We start from the raw sequence: 12,515 nt of genomic DNA, 5'->3' as shown, positions 1-12,515 counted from the left end.
TTCCTATGTTAAACGATACGAGTAAAAATTCATACTTCAACTTGCCTGGTAAAATGCCAGTTATATGACTATCGTAAACGATCCAAACACTCAAAAATATAGAGAAATGATGTAAATGATCCGAACACCTCTGTAGCTAAAATATATCAAAAATAATAAAACGTATTACATGCTAATGAATGTATACTTCATTAAGATAGACTCAAAAACTCTAATCAAGATTAGTTACCCAGAAATCAAACAAATACAAAAGCAGGCTATCAAAAAAAGAACTAAACAAAGCAGTCATGCTACTAAGGAGACAAAAAAAATGCCCGGATACCTCGGCGCCATTTTAAATTAGTTCTGCCATTTCCTCTCTGTTTCAAGCACATAAACAATCAGCAGAAGATATGTGGCAAACAAGAATTTCATCATATAATAGTACAACTACAAGTTCTTGTTTTCAAGCTAAAATGAAATATAAACATCATTGCACTTTCACATATTTTACAGGTAAGTATGAAAACATTAGCATTCACATGCCTGCATTTCCACTAAATTATGGCATGATTGTTCAAATTTTATTTGATTAACTGACATAAACATATAAATTGCGTTCATAACTTCAAATAAACTAATACGGGTGCTCAAAATTTGACAGAATATTACTAATCAAAATTAGTAACTATGATTTATAGGGTTCCTTAAAAAATATCCGGATCCAGCCCCACTTTTAATTCTTTTTTACAAAAAAAACCACAAATAACTTTGAAAATAAATCTATAAAAAAGTATCAAACATTATTAATTATTTAATTTACATGCCAAAATGATGACAATGGCAGATGAAGTAGTGATAGGTTTGATCATGTTGACAATTTATGGCGCCGTGTTAGAAACTGACACTTAATTACAGCTTATCTGCTTATAAGGTTAAACATGACCTAAAATCAAAACTACTAGGGTAATCTTTAATGCATTTTGCCCTTTAAAAATAATGCAGAATTAAAAAGATATTACCTGGATTATTATTTCCTTTGGTGGTTGGTTGCGCCTGAGGTGAGGTTTGCTTGACATGAGGTGAATCATGCCTGCCATTAACTGCACCAGGCATCGAGTGTCTCTTTTTGATATAGCCTTCTTTAACTTGCACATCGGGACTCGATCTTGGAGAGTTATTTGCAAGAGCTTTTGCTCTTGCAGACTCGGTCACTTGCATGTAACTCGGTATATTATTGTTACTGCTGCTATCTCTCGGTTCCTGATCAGAACTTTGTGAACCAAACGAATTCCTTCGCCTCCCTGGTTTGCTCTCTCGAGGTAAACGATCCAAACTGGTTCTTAAACCCGAACTTACAGGAGACTTTGTACTCTTGGACCATGACTTTGACTTTTGACCGGATGTTGTTCTGTCAGTTTTGTTCTTATTGTTATTCGACATCTCGCTAGAAGGCGTTTCATGTGCTGTTACATGACTTCTGCGAGATGGTTCTGGGGATGATTTGCCAACCTGATGTGGAATCTGAGTGGATTGAGTCAACTCAGTGTCCTCCTCTGGTGATTGTTTCACTTGTGATACATCAGTGTTGCAATCGTGTTTTTCTGATGGATCAAGAGTGGACTGAGTCAACTCGGTGTTCATACGTGCATGTTCTTTATCCAAAACTCTGGCTTCTTTTTCAGATTCAACATTTCCAACCTCTGACAGGTCTGGTGAGTCGAGCATAGATGTGACTGAAAGTTCGGTTCCACATTCCGAGTCAACCGTTTGACTTTTACCAACTTTTAAACTTTCATAGACTAGCGAGTCCCCCGGCGATTTCACAACGTGTTCCTGATTGGAAGAACTGACTGAAGTCAATGACTTGTTCTTAACAGTCAATTCTTTGAATCTTGACTGAGCCGCAATGAACGCTGGATTACTCACCTTTCTTGACCCAAATGCAGACTTCCTCCCCTCAGAATCAGCTGGTTCAGTGGCAGCTCGTTTTGCAGGGCGTTTGGGTTGATCATCCTCCAATGAGTGCTTCCGGGGAGATGAAGTGGGACCCACTTTAGGTCCGGTATTCGAATGGTTACTTTCATTAGAAAGAGAAGCAGGCTTTTGTCCAGAAATCATGTTTTCACTCTGGTTTTTGGTATCAATGGGTTTCTTCGGTTGGGGTTTTAATGTATGTGACTCCATAACTTGGGGAGATGACACGGAGGTCCATCTTTCCAACCATTTGTAAGTTGTATCATCATTTGTTGGATTACAGTTTATGTTGATTTGTTTGGTCCGTGGTGTAGATTCCAGTAACTTTAATAAAAGTTAAACTGTTAGTACTATTAAAGGGTAAACAGTTTCAGAAAACAAAGCAGAAAATATAAAGCTCCATACCTGCTTAGCAAATCGGTTACTGAGTAGCTTTTCAATGGAGATATATGCCGGGCGTGGCTTGGTTACTCCCTGGAAGATAACAGAAAGGGCATACAATAATAATGCACATTCCAACAAAGACCAACAATACAAAGAAAAATACAAATATAGAGATAAAGGAAGGTTGACCCGATCATTAAGAGAGATTGGAACTATCTTTATTGACAATTAGATAAGCAATTGAAGGTTAACCTTTAAACATTTACCTCTTTTGAGATTGAAGTTTTTTCAACAGATTTGTCATGACGCGCCCGAACACAAGCTTGCATCTTAAGAATGGCTTGAATGCACCGCAAACTTCCAGCTGCACGACAACGAACCAAATGCCCCCGTACAGCAGCTTGCAATTTCACGACTTTCTTATGCCTCACTAGTTCTCTTTGGGCCTAAACATTAATAGAGCATGATAACAAAAACCATCATTTAGAGCTTATTGTCATTTTTTGGTCAGTTTTATACTTACATAGGTTGTTTATGCGCTGGCCTTGAATACAAAAACAATAGTATCACAATAATAATCTAACTATTCAAATATAACAATTCAGTGGGATGTATGCATTTCAAATAGACGCGTTGACCAGTTCAACCCATTTGACCCGTTGGAATAAAACACAACCCAAATAGACCCATTCAAGTAAACAAGTCAAAACTGCTACATCTACAAGTAAATACATACCAAAAATCTCCTAACAGCAGCCTGGATGACAACGACAGATGATTCATCATAACTGGAATCGAATTTAACATCATCTTCATTACTGCTCTTGGTAGTTGAAGTGGACACTCGAGGCGATTCTTCTGTGCATTCGTTTGCCTCAGAAACAGAAGAAGCGATAGGTGCTTCAGAGTTGTTGATAACAGGTTCTGAACTCTTAAGCACAGGAGATGATATTTCAGTTATAACAGTGTTGCTTAGCACTTTTTGTCCTGCTGATTTCTTGCGGAAACTCCATCCTCTGTTATCCGACCCTTTGTTTTTTTATTTTTATAATAATAATAATAATAATACCTGAGAAGAAGAAGAAGAAGAAGAAGCGTCTGTATGAGTGTTGCGGGCGCATGCAGTAATGATTTTGAAGCAACTGGACCTTCCCATGTTAGTTTCAAGCTCAATCGATAAACAAACAACACAAGCTGGTATTATCCTCTACTTCTAGCTAGGCTGCTTGTTATTGTTATTGTTATTGTTGGAAGTTAACTAGGAGTGAAGCCCGGACCTCAACATGCTCATTCAATCCGCCTCATATTTCTATTTCACTTCCGCCACCCTTTTTTATTCTATTCAATGCAACGCAAAACTTATTATTATATATATATTAAATTACAAGTTTTGTTGTACACTCATAATTACTGTTTCTTCTAAAAATGGCTTTACCTATCAGTACATCGTGCATAGATGATTGTAATAAGAGATTTGGGTTTTACGTGATTTGGTACCTGCTACATGGTACATTCATCCATTCCCACATATACATACATACATACATACAACGCTAATACTTTTTTTTTAATCTTTCTTTTCCTTGCCACAGCCAACTTCATCTCTCTCTCTCTCTCTCTCTCTCTCTCTCTCTCTCTCAATGGCAGCGACCATTAGAGTCACCACCGGCCATTTGCAGTTGTCTATGGCAGCGGCCATGGTCACAGAAAGAGAGACCGGGAGTTGTAAGCCTGTGATTTCTAGGGTGTTGCCCTGCTGTTGCCGGCGGCCATTTATTGGTGGCTATGGCGGCGGCGGACCAGCAATGTGCAGCCTATTTTGTCCCTCTTCTTTAATTTGAGAGATTCCGACAAATGGTCCGAAACGATTCCGTAGTAGACAAGATTCGCGAGGAAAACTTTGTTTAATTTAGTAGAAAAGAAATCAAATGAAACGGGGACAAATTTTGATATTTGATTTCAATCTTAATATTTAGTAGCAATTTGATTACTTTTTAATTGGGTTGTAGAAATGTTAATGAATGCTAAGGAAGAAGATATGAATGCAATACTTGAGGTTTCGTGCAACATGCTTTAACATATTACCCAATGCAACAGCAAGTACTAGGATGTAGTAATATTTTGTGTATTGTAAATATTAGTTTAGCAAGCAACTTTGCTATTGTATTGCACAAAAACTTACAATTGCTAAACAACTTTGTGTTCTCTCATTTCATCAATGGTTATTTCTAATATGGAGTCCTTGATAGGATTGGGGTGCTTGCAAATGTTTTAGAATCGTGTTGGCAACAAGAATGTAAAATGAATCTGATAAAGAGCAATGCACTACATAAAGAATATATTCAATTGTATAGACACAAACCAAGCGCAAAACACAGGTTCACCAAGATCCGAGTTTCGGCTGTCGTTTAACAACCTCTGCGGTTGCGCAGTTTCACCAAGATCTGAGCTTCGGTTATGGTTTCACAACCCCCCGCAACGCGAGGGGTCGAGATACTAGTTTAATTTAATTTGAAATGTGTGCTAACTAACTACTTATAAATAACTAGTGGTTTACCTGTACGGTGGACGGGAATATCAACACAAGAATGTGACAACTACATTAAATTAATAACATATATGGTCCAATATAAACCCTAAACCCTGGGGGGTACGGGCTCACAAGAATAGCAATTAAATAGAAGTTATTACTTCATATATCATGTTTATATATTTATGTGTTACAACAAAATAGTTATACGTTTTACAAAAAGATCAAGTTAAAAACCATTGTAATTTAAGCCACCTGACTAACCAAAAGTCAAAATTCAAAGAAAAAGTCGACCCATCTCCTAAAACAAATTTTGACAAAAATAGTTAAAATTAATGATTTTTTTGGCCCATTTACTCATTATAATTTTGAACCAATTACAGAAAATGATATTTTTGACTCATTTACTAAAAATGATGAGTGTGGCACGTTTACTACAAATGATGAGCTTGACCCGTTTATTAAGTTAGCTCATCTTTACCCGTTAACTAAAAATGGTAACGTGATGGCATGAAAGCTTCTAAAATTACCATATTACCCCTCTTTCTGTTGTCTTTTCTTGCGAGGTGAAAGCATAATTGTGCATTCAAAAGCTCTTTATTGAAAATAAAAAAAACATACGATATAAAGGCTGCAACTTGAGTGCCTCAGGAAGAAATTAAGAAGCGATCCATATGACAAAACCATTGCATAAAATAAGAATAAGCTATCTAGATGACAAAACCATCGCATAAAATTTTTGATAAGAATAAAGAATACTAATGCAAATATCTATCACACAATACCTCACTTGCATTAACGGGATAGAAGGTATTCCATTTGCAGCTGCGACAGAAAGAAGACTAATTAGTCATTATAGTATTTACCTATAAAAATATTCATCGCAACATTAAAAACTGATTTCAAGTCACAATAATCAGCAAATAAGTTGGAAAACCATATATGAATACCTTGCTTTAGAAAACATGAAAACTGGGTGTCTAAATTAGTGGATCAAAAAAGATTGTTGACCAGAGTTGTGCATGGCATTGATAAATTGGAGACACGCATTCTTCATATACAGTAGTATAGATAAGTGCACACTGCTTAGCCATCTGATGATATTTATCATCGTGCTACAAAGTTACCATTATTTATTTGCCACAATAAACCTGCAAATTATGTCATTTCTGCAAATTATGTACTTCATCATCATGTTACAAAGTTACCATTATTGTTTTTTTTTTCAAATCCCTGTAACGATTTCAAATCAAAGCGGCTTGCTTTGATCCAAACCAAATTGTTTTTTTAAGTGGCCCGTTTTGATCCAAACCAAATGACTTTTTAAGCGGCTCAATTTGACCCAAACCAAATTGATTATTTAGGTAGCCAATTTTGGCCCGAACCAAGTTGGTTTATTTAGGTGGCCCGTCTTGACCCGAACCGATTTAATCTTTTTAAAGTGGCCCGTTTTCATACGAACTCATTTCACTCGAACTCGTATTGGCCCGACATCCAATCCAACCTTCCTGCTTTAACTTGAACCTAATTTTTTTTAATGGAACGTATTGACGTGAACTAAATTAATTTTTTTAAAAAGTGGCCCGTTTTAACATGAACTCATTTTCACACGAACCCATTTGACCAAACCAAGTATGAGATGAACCTGTTTTGACGCGTCACCCGACCCGACCCGACCCGCCCATTTTGCCAGACTTATGTTTGTGTTCGTACAGGCCCCAAATAAACAAACAATACTAATTTGATTTTAGTGATCGAAACAGAAAACGAAAGAAACTTAATTTGTTACTAAACATATTTATTTATTAAAAAACGTGATGAAAATTGAAACATATTAGTTGAAATTAATAAATAATTTATTTGTGAAATAGCGAACAAAAAAAAAATTGCTGGTTGCAATGACTAGTTTAAAATTATATAATTGAACTAAGATATAAATGTTGTCATAAAACCAAACTTACCTCTGGAGCTAAAGTAGCTTTTAAGTCATCATGTGCTTCAACTGCTGTTCTTGCAGACCCATCAAAGATAAAGGAAAGCTCTTGAAGCATAAGTTTAGAACATTGTGCAAATAGCATATTAAGCAATTTTGGATCCTACACAAAAATATATTATTCCCTTATATGTAAAATGAGTTATGGTTCAATGTAAAGTAGTGAAAACTGCATACGTTAATATTGTTATATATAGGCCTGTAAACAAACCGAAAGTTCATTTATTTAATAAACGAAGGAACATGAAGAAAAAAATGTGTTCGTTTAATTAAACGAACGGACATGAACACATGTTTCATTCGTTCGTTTATGTTCGTAAATATTCGTTTATGTCTATGTATTTATTTCGTTTATGTTTATTTATTTTCGTTTACATAGTAAAAGATAATAATGAAATACTATATGGATGAGTCATATACTTAATGGTTTTATATTTGTTCGTTCGTGTTCATTTATGTGCGTCTATTTAGTCATTTACATTTGTTCATATGTGGTCATTTATGTTCGTTTATCATGGTTCGGTTATGTTAATTTATGTTTGTTCATGTTTGTGAACTGTTCGTTTAGATTTTAAACAAACGAACATGAAAAGTTATCGTCAAAATAGAAGAAATTGCAGCATTCCTTAACGTGTAACCGACACACTAGCTATACGTATTTGCATAGCAATGATCAAACAATAAGGCACAATTAGCTATACGTATTTGCATAGCAATGATCAAACATATACAATAATATACTATACCCATGAAAAATCATGGTTCGCCCTTTCAAAAATGCAGCTAAGCTGATCCATCGGCAACACCTTCTAATCAAAGAAATAAATAATTAAGATGTTGTGAGTGGGAGGGAGTTATAGGGAAGAAGAAGCAGCGTGAGAAACGGAATGTAACCGCTCTGGAACTGTCGATTTCATTGAAGCAGACGATTGAAGAAAAAAAAGCCATAACTGTTTCTTATCTTAGGGTTCAGATTAAAAGTTGGTTCTTATCAGACGGTCAGATTTAAACTTCACTATAGGCTTATCGAAGGGCTGAGAATCAATCTTGGATTCTTATCCAACGGCCAGCTTTGAATCACACTTTATGGTAAGCCTTCACTTTTGAAATGGACAAATTCTCCCATCAATGTTGCATTAATTTTTGTATACAAAAGTTTTAACAACCCAAGTAAACCATGCCCAGTTGCCAAGGTATTGACCGTTTTTCCATGATGGATGGCCCATCCAGTACTCACGGTTTTGTTTTCATCCAATGAATTATTAGTCCTGACAAAATGCGTCTTGGTAGAGAATGTTTCCACCCCCTTATAATGAAGGCTACGTGTTAACTGGTAATCAGAGATTTTATTTATTGAGTTTCTTTTTTTCTTCTTTTTACAAGGAGACAATAACAACCCATATATAGAGAACCTAGGACTCTATACAAGGAAATATATTAAACTGATTGATAACGAGGAGTTTATGGCAGCTTGTCTATTGCCAAGATTATAGTGGTCAAGCTTTGACTGCTGCTGTTTCTCCATGATTAGAGCGCTTCCAAATTAGGCCGAATATTTTAACACTCCCCTTCAAGTTGTGTAGTGGGATCTCCAATACCCAACTTGGATAAAATTGTTTCAAATGCTTTTGTTCCAACTGCCTTTGTGAGAATGTCTGCAAGCTGATCTTCAAACTTCACAAATGGAATTTTAATGGTACCATCCTCAATCTTTTCCTTTATGAAGTTACGATCTATTTCAATGTGTTTGGTTCTATCATGTTCCACTGGGTTCTCTGAGATTTTGATAGCATCCTTATTATCACATTTAACTGAACCGGACGCTCGAAGGGGGCTCCGATTTCTTTCATTATTTTCCTCAACCAAAGAATTTCAGTAATCCCTTTAGCTATGCCCCTGAATTCTGATTCTGCACTTGATAGGGAAACAACTTTCTGCTTCTTGCTCCTCCATGTTACCAAATTACCTCCGAGGAGAGTAAAGTTATCATTAGGATTCCCTCCCCAATCAGCATCTGTGAATACTTCGGCGTCAAGGTGATTATTTCTCTTAAACACAATACCTCTCCCAAAAGTGCCCTTTAGGTATCTAATGATCCTCATAACCGCTTCCATGTGATCTTCTTGAGGGTTGTGCATAAATTGACTAACAACTCCCACAGCATACGCGATGTCGGGTCGAGTGTGAGCCAGGTAAATCAGCTTCCTTACTAGCCTTTGGTATCTTTCTTTATTCGCTAGTTTGCCTCCTTCTATTATTTTGAGTTTATGGTTTACCATCATGGGAGTATCACTGGGCTTGCAGTCAACCATGCCCACTTCGGCAAGCAAATCTAATATATATTTTCTTTGAGAGATAAAGATCCCTTCCTTTGACCTAAGAACTTCAATCCCTAGGAAATATTTTAATCCCCCAAGGTCTTTCATTTCAAATTCGGTGAAGAGATTTCTCTAAAGGGAGTTGATTTCCTTTTGGTCACTCCCTGTTATGATCATATCATCTACATATATTATGAGACATGTAATCAACTTTCCTCTTTTTTTGTAAAACAAGGTGTTGTCGGCATTACTTTGTTTGTACCCATATTTTTTCATGGCCATAGTAAACTTCCCAAACCATGCGCGCGGAGATTGTTTGAGCCCATACAAAGCCCTTTTTAGTCTACACACCTCGTTTTCCTGAAAGTCATCTGAGAACCCTGGGGGGCCTTCCATATACACCTCTTCTTTTAAGTCTCCATGCAGAAAAGCATTTTTTACATCAAATTAATGAAGTGGCCAGTCTCTGTTTGCTGCTACAGAGAAAAGAACTCTGATAGTGTCAATTTTAGCAACTGGGGAAAAAGTTTTAGAGTAATCAGTACCGTATGTCTGTGTATACCCTTTGGCAACCAATCTTGCCTTGTATCGTTCTATGGTGCCATCAGAATTATACTTGATGTTAAATACCCACTTGCATCCGACCGGTTTCTTCCCTTGTGGTAAAGGACATTTTTCCCACATGCCATTTTTTTTCAAAGCCTCCATTTCTTTGTTCATTGCTTCTTTCCATTCGGTTATCTCTTTGGCTTTTTGACCCGTGTTAGGAATTTTTTCTGAAAGTATCGTGGCCGAAAAAGCTTTTGCTATATTGGCAACGTTCACCCTGTTAGTTGCAACCGGGTATTTTGAGGTGCGAGAGATTCGTTCTGGTGAATACCGGTTTGGAGGGATTCCCCTATTTCTTCTCAGGGGAAGAACACTTTGCTGCTCCTCAAGATGATTTTCTGGATTATTATGATCAGAAGTATCATTTTGTAAATTATCATGATGTTCTAGATCATTTACCTCATTGTTTGTCTCTTCATCAATTGGTATGGTTTCGGTAACTTCGACCGGATGGACATCGTCTTCAGGAGACTCATTGGCTGTTGGGTTATCTGGTTCATCCTCTCCCATGTTGGATGAAGCAGGTTCGGCAGCGCCATCTACCGGCTCTGTTGTGACATCCGTAGACAAACTATGATATAGCAGCCAATCGAACCAATCAAGTGACTCACCCGGTTTCTCCCTTTGAGTACTGGATTGGTTGTTGAAAAAATAAGCCGACTCCACGAAGTCAAGGTCCATGGTGACATGAACTCGACGAGTAACAGGGTTGTAGCAACGATAGCCCTTTTGATGGACCCCGTACCCAATAAAGACACATTTTTTGGCACACACACTAAATTTATTTCGATCTATTTTAGGTGTGTGAATGAACACGGTACAACCAAAAACCTTAGGAGGTAAGGTCATAATGGATGGGACTTTAACTTGGGTAGCTAGAATATCTAGAGGTGTTTTATGTCGTAGGATTTGAGTTGGGAGGCGGTTAACAAGGTAAGCCGATGTGACCAGGGCCTCAGGCCAGTAAGACAACGGAACATGAGACTCAATCATAATGGCACGAGTTTTTTCAAGAAGTGTCCGATTTTTTCATTCCGACGTTCCGTTTTGTTGAGGAGTGTTAGGACACGTGGTTTGATGGATAAGGCCATGTTCTTGAAAGAAAAATTTCATTGTTTTATTCACAAACTCTGTTCCATTATCGGAGCGAAGGATCTGAATTTTTTTTCCAAACTGAGTTTGAACCATTTTGTAAAACTTAACAAAAATTTCAGAAACTTCGGATTTATGTTTCATGAAGTAGACCCAATTCATTCGTGAAAAATCATCCACAAAAATAACAAAGTATCTTATCCGACTATTGGTACTATTTGGAATCGGACCCCAGACATCGGAATGAATTAATGAAAAAACAGGATCAACTCTAGTATCATTTTTTTTGAACGAGGCCCTATGAATTTTTGCCATAATGCAAGTTTCACAAACCTCCTGAACGGAGTTATTTAGAAAAAGACTAGGAAACAAAAATTTAAGATAACCAAACAAGGGATGACCCAGACGTCGATGCCATAACCATAGTTGTCTTTCGGTTGTCCCGTGAGCAAGCATGGCATGTCCCTTGTGAACCACCTCATCAACGTAGTAGAGACCTCCCCGTTCAGTACCACGCCCAACGATCTCCTTCGTACGAATGTCCTGTAGAACACAGAAAGTTGGATACATAAGTACCACACAATTGAGTTGTTTTGTGACTTGGCTAATAGATAATAATTTTGAGGAAAGAGAAGGAATATATAAGCAATTATTAATTTTCATTTTCTCTGAGAAAGTGATAGATCCTCCCCCTTTGACTTGAATTTTTTCTCCACTAGCGGTTTCAATGTGGTATTTTGACGGTGGCACCCAGTTACAAAAATCTTTGCAATCGTATGACATAGTATCCGTAGCCCCACAGTCCCAGATCCAGTTATTTGGCTTTCTAGAATGGGACATGGGCCGATCAAAAAGAACTTTAGAAGAGAGCCCTGTACCTATTGGACCATCATCACCTGTTGCAGCCATTCCTCCAAAACCGCCGCCGCTTCCCTGTGGTTCTTTTCCGGTGGACTCTCCTCCCCCTGTTACCGAAGCACCTTTTCCATCAGCACTTGAGCGTTGGCTGTTCTTCAGCTTCTGACCGCCTTCCCACCATTCTGGATACCCAACTAGCCTGAAACATTGTTCCTTAGTATGTCTTTTCATCTGGCAATGAGTGCAAAACAGTTTAGATTTATCTTCTTTTTCTTTAGGTCGAAACCTTGTTCTTTGTTGTGAGTCCTTGGCTGCCAAACCCAACCCAATTTCGGTTGAATCGTTATCGGAGGGTCCGGATTTTAGGATGGTCATTCTGGAAACCTCTCTTCTGATGGTGGCATATGCAGATTCAACGGATGGGAGAGGTTCTTTCTTTAGAATATCTCTTTTGATTGGTTCCATTTTGCCATCGACCGCCGTGAGTAACTGGTAAAGTCTTTGTTCTTGGGTCTTCTTATTATAAATCTAAATGTCTTCCGAGTCCTTTATTGGATTCGGTTCTCTTCTATCGATAGACATCCAAATGCCTTGTAGTTTACTCCACAAATCTTCCAGAGTATTGGACCCTTGTTTGAGGGAGTTCGCCCGTTTATAGAGGTCGAACACCTGCAGTGAATCGGTTCCGGATCCGTATGTGGTGGCTAAATTATCCCATAGGGTTTTTGCAGTAGGATATTGTGAGGCGTTATTCACCAAGTTGGATTCAAGATTT

General features: G+C 37.5%; 1 protein-coding gene across 1 annotated transcript; it reads right to left on the bottom strand.

Moving 5' to 3' along the window:
* Positions 1-930: 930 nt before the first annotated feature.
* Positions 931-3,373, bottom strand: LOC143621838 (protein IQ-DOMAIN 32-like; the record flags this gene model as incomplete). The annotated part of the gene is made up of 4 exons (XM_077093143.1): positions 931-2,280; positions 2,362-2,430; positions 2,607-2,786; positions 3,077-3,373. Coding segments are annotated over 4 exons (1,857 nt in total), but the record flags the coding sequence as incomplete, so codon positions are not given.
* Between the last annotated feature and the right edge of the window lie 9,142 nt (positions 3,374-12,515).

This window comes from Bidens hawaiensis, unplaced genomic scaffold, assembly GCF_021521415.1.
Source record: "Bidens hawaiensis isolate Kalapana, Puna unplaced genomic scaffold, B.hawaiensis_p1.1 tig00002977_1, whole genome shotgun sequence".
Taxonomy (NCBI): domain Eukaryota; kingdom Viridiplantae; phylum Streptophyta; class Magnoliopsida; order Asterales; family Asteraceae; genus Bidens; species Bidens hawaiensis.
The sequence above is the reverse complement of the archived record's forward strand: the minus strand, read 5'-3'. Positions and strand labels throughout refer to the sequence as shown.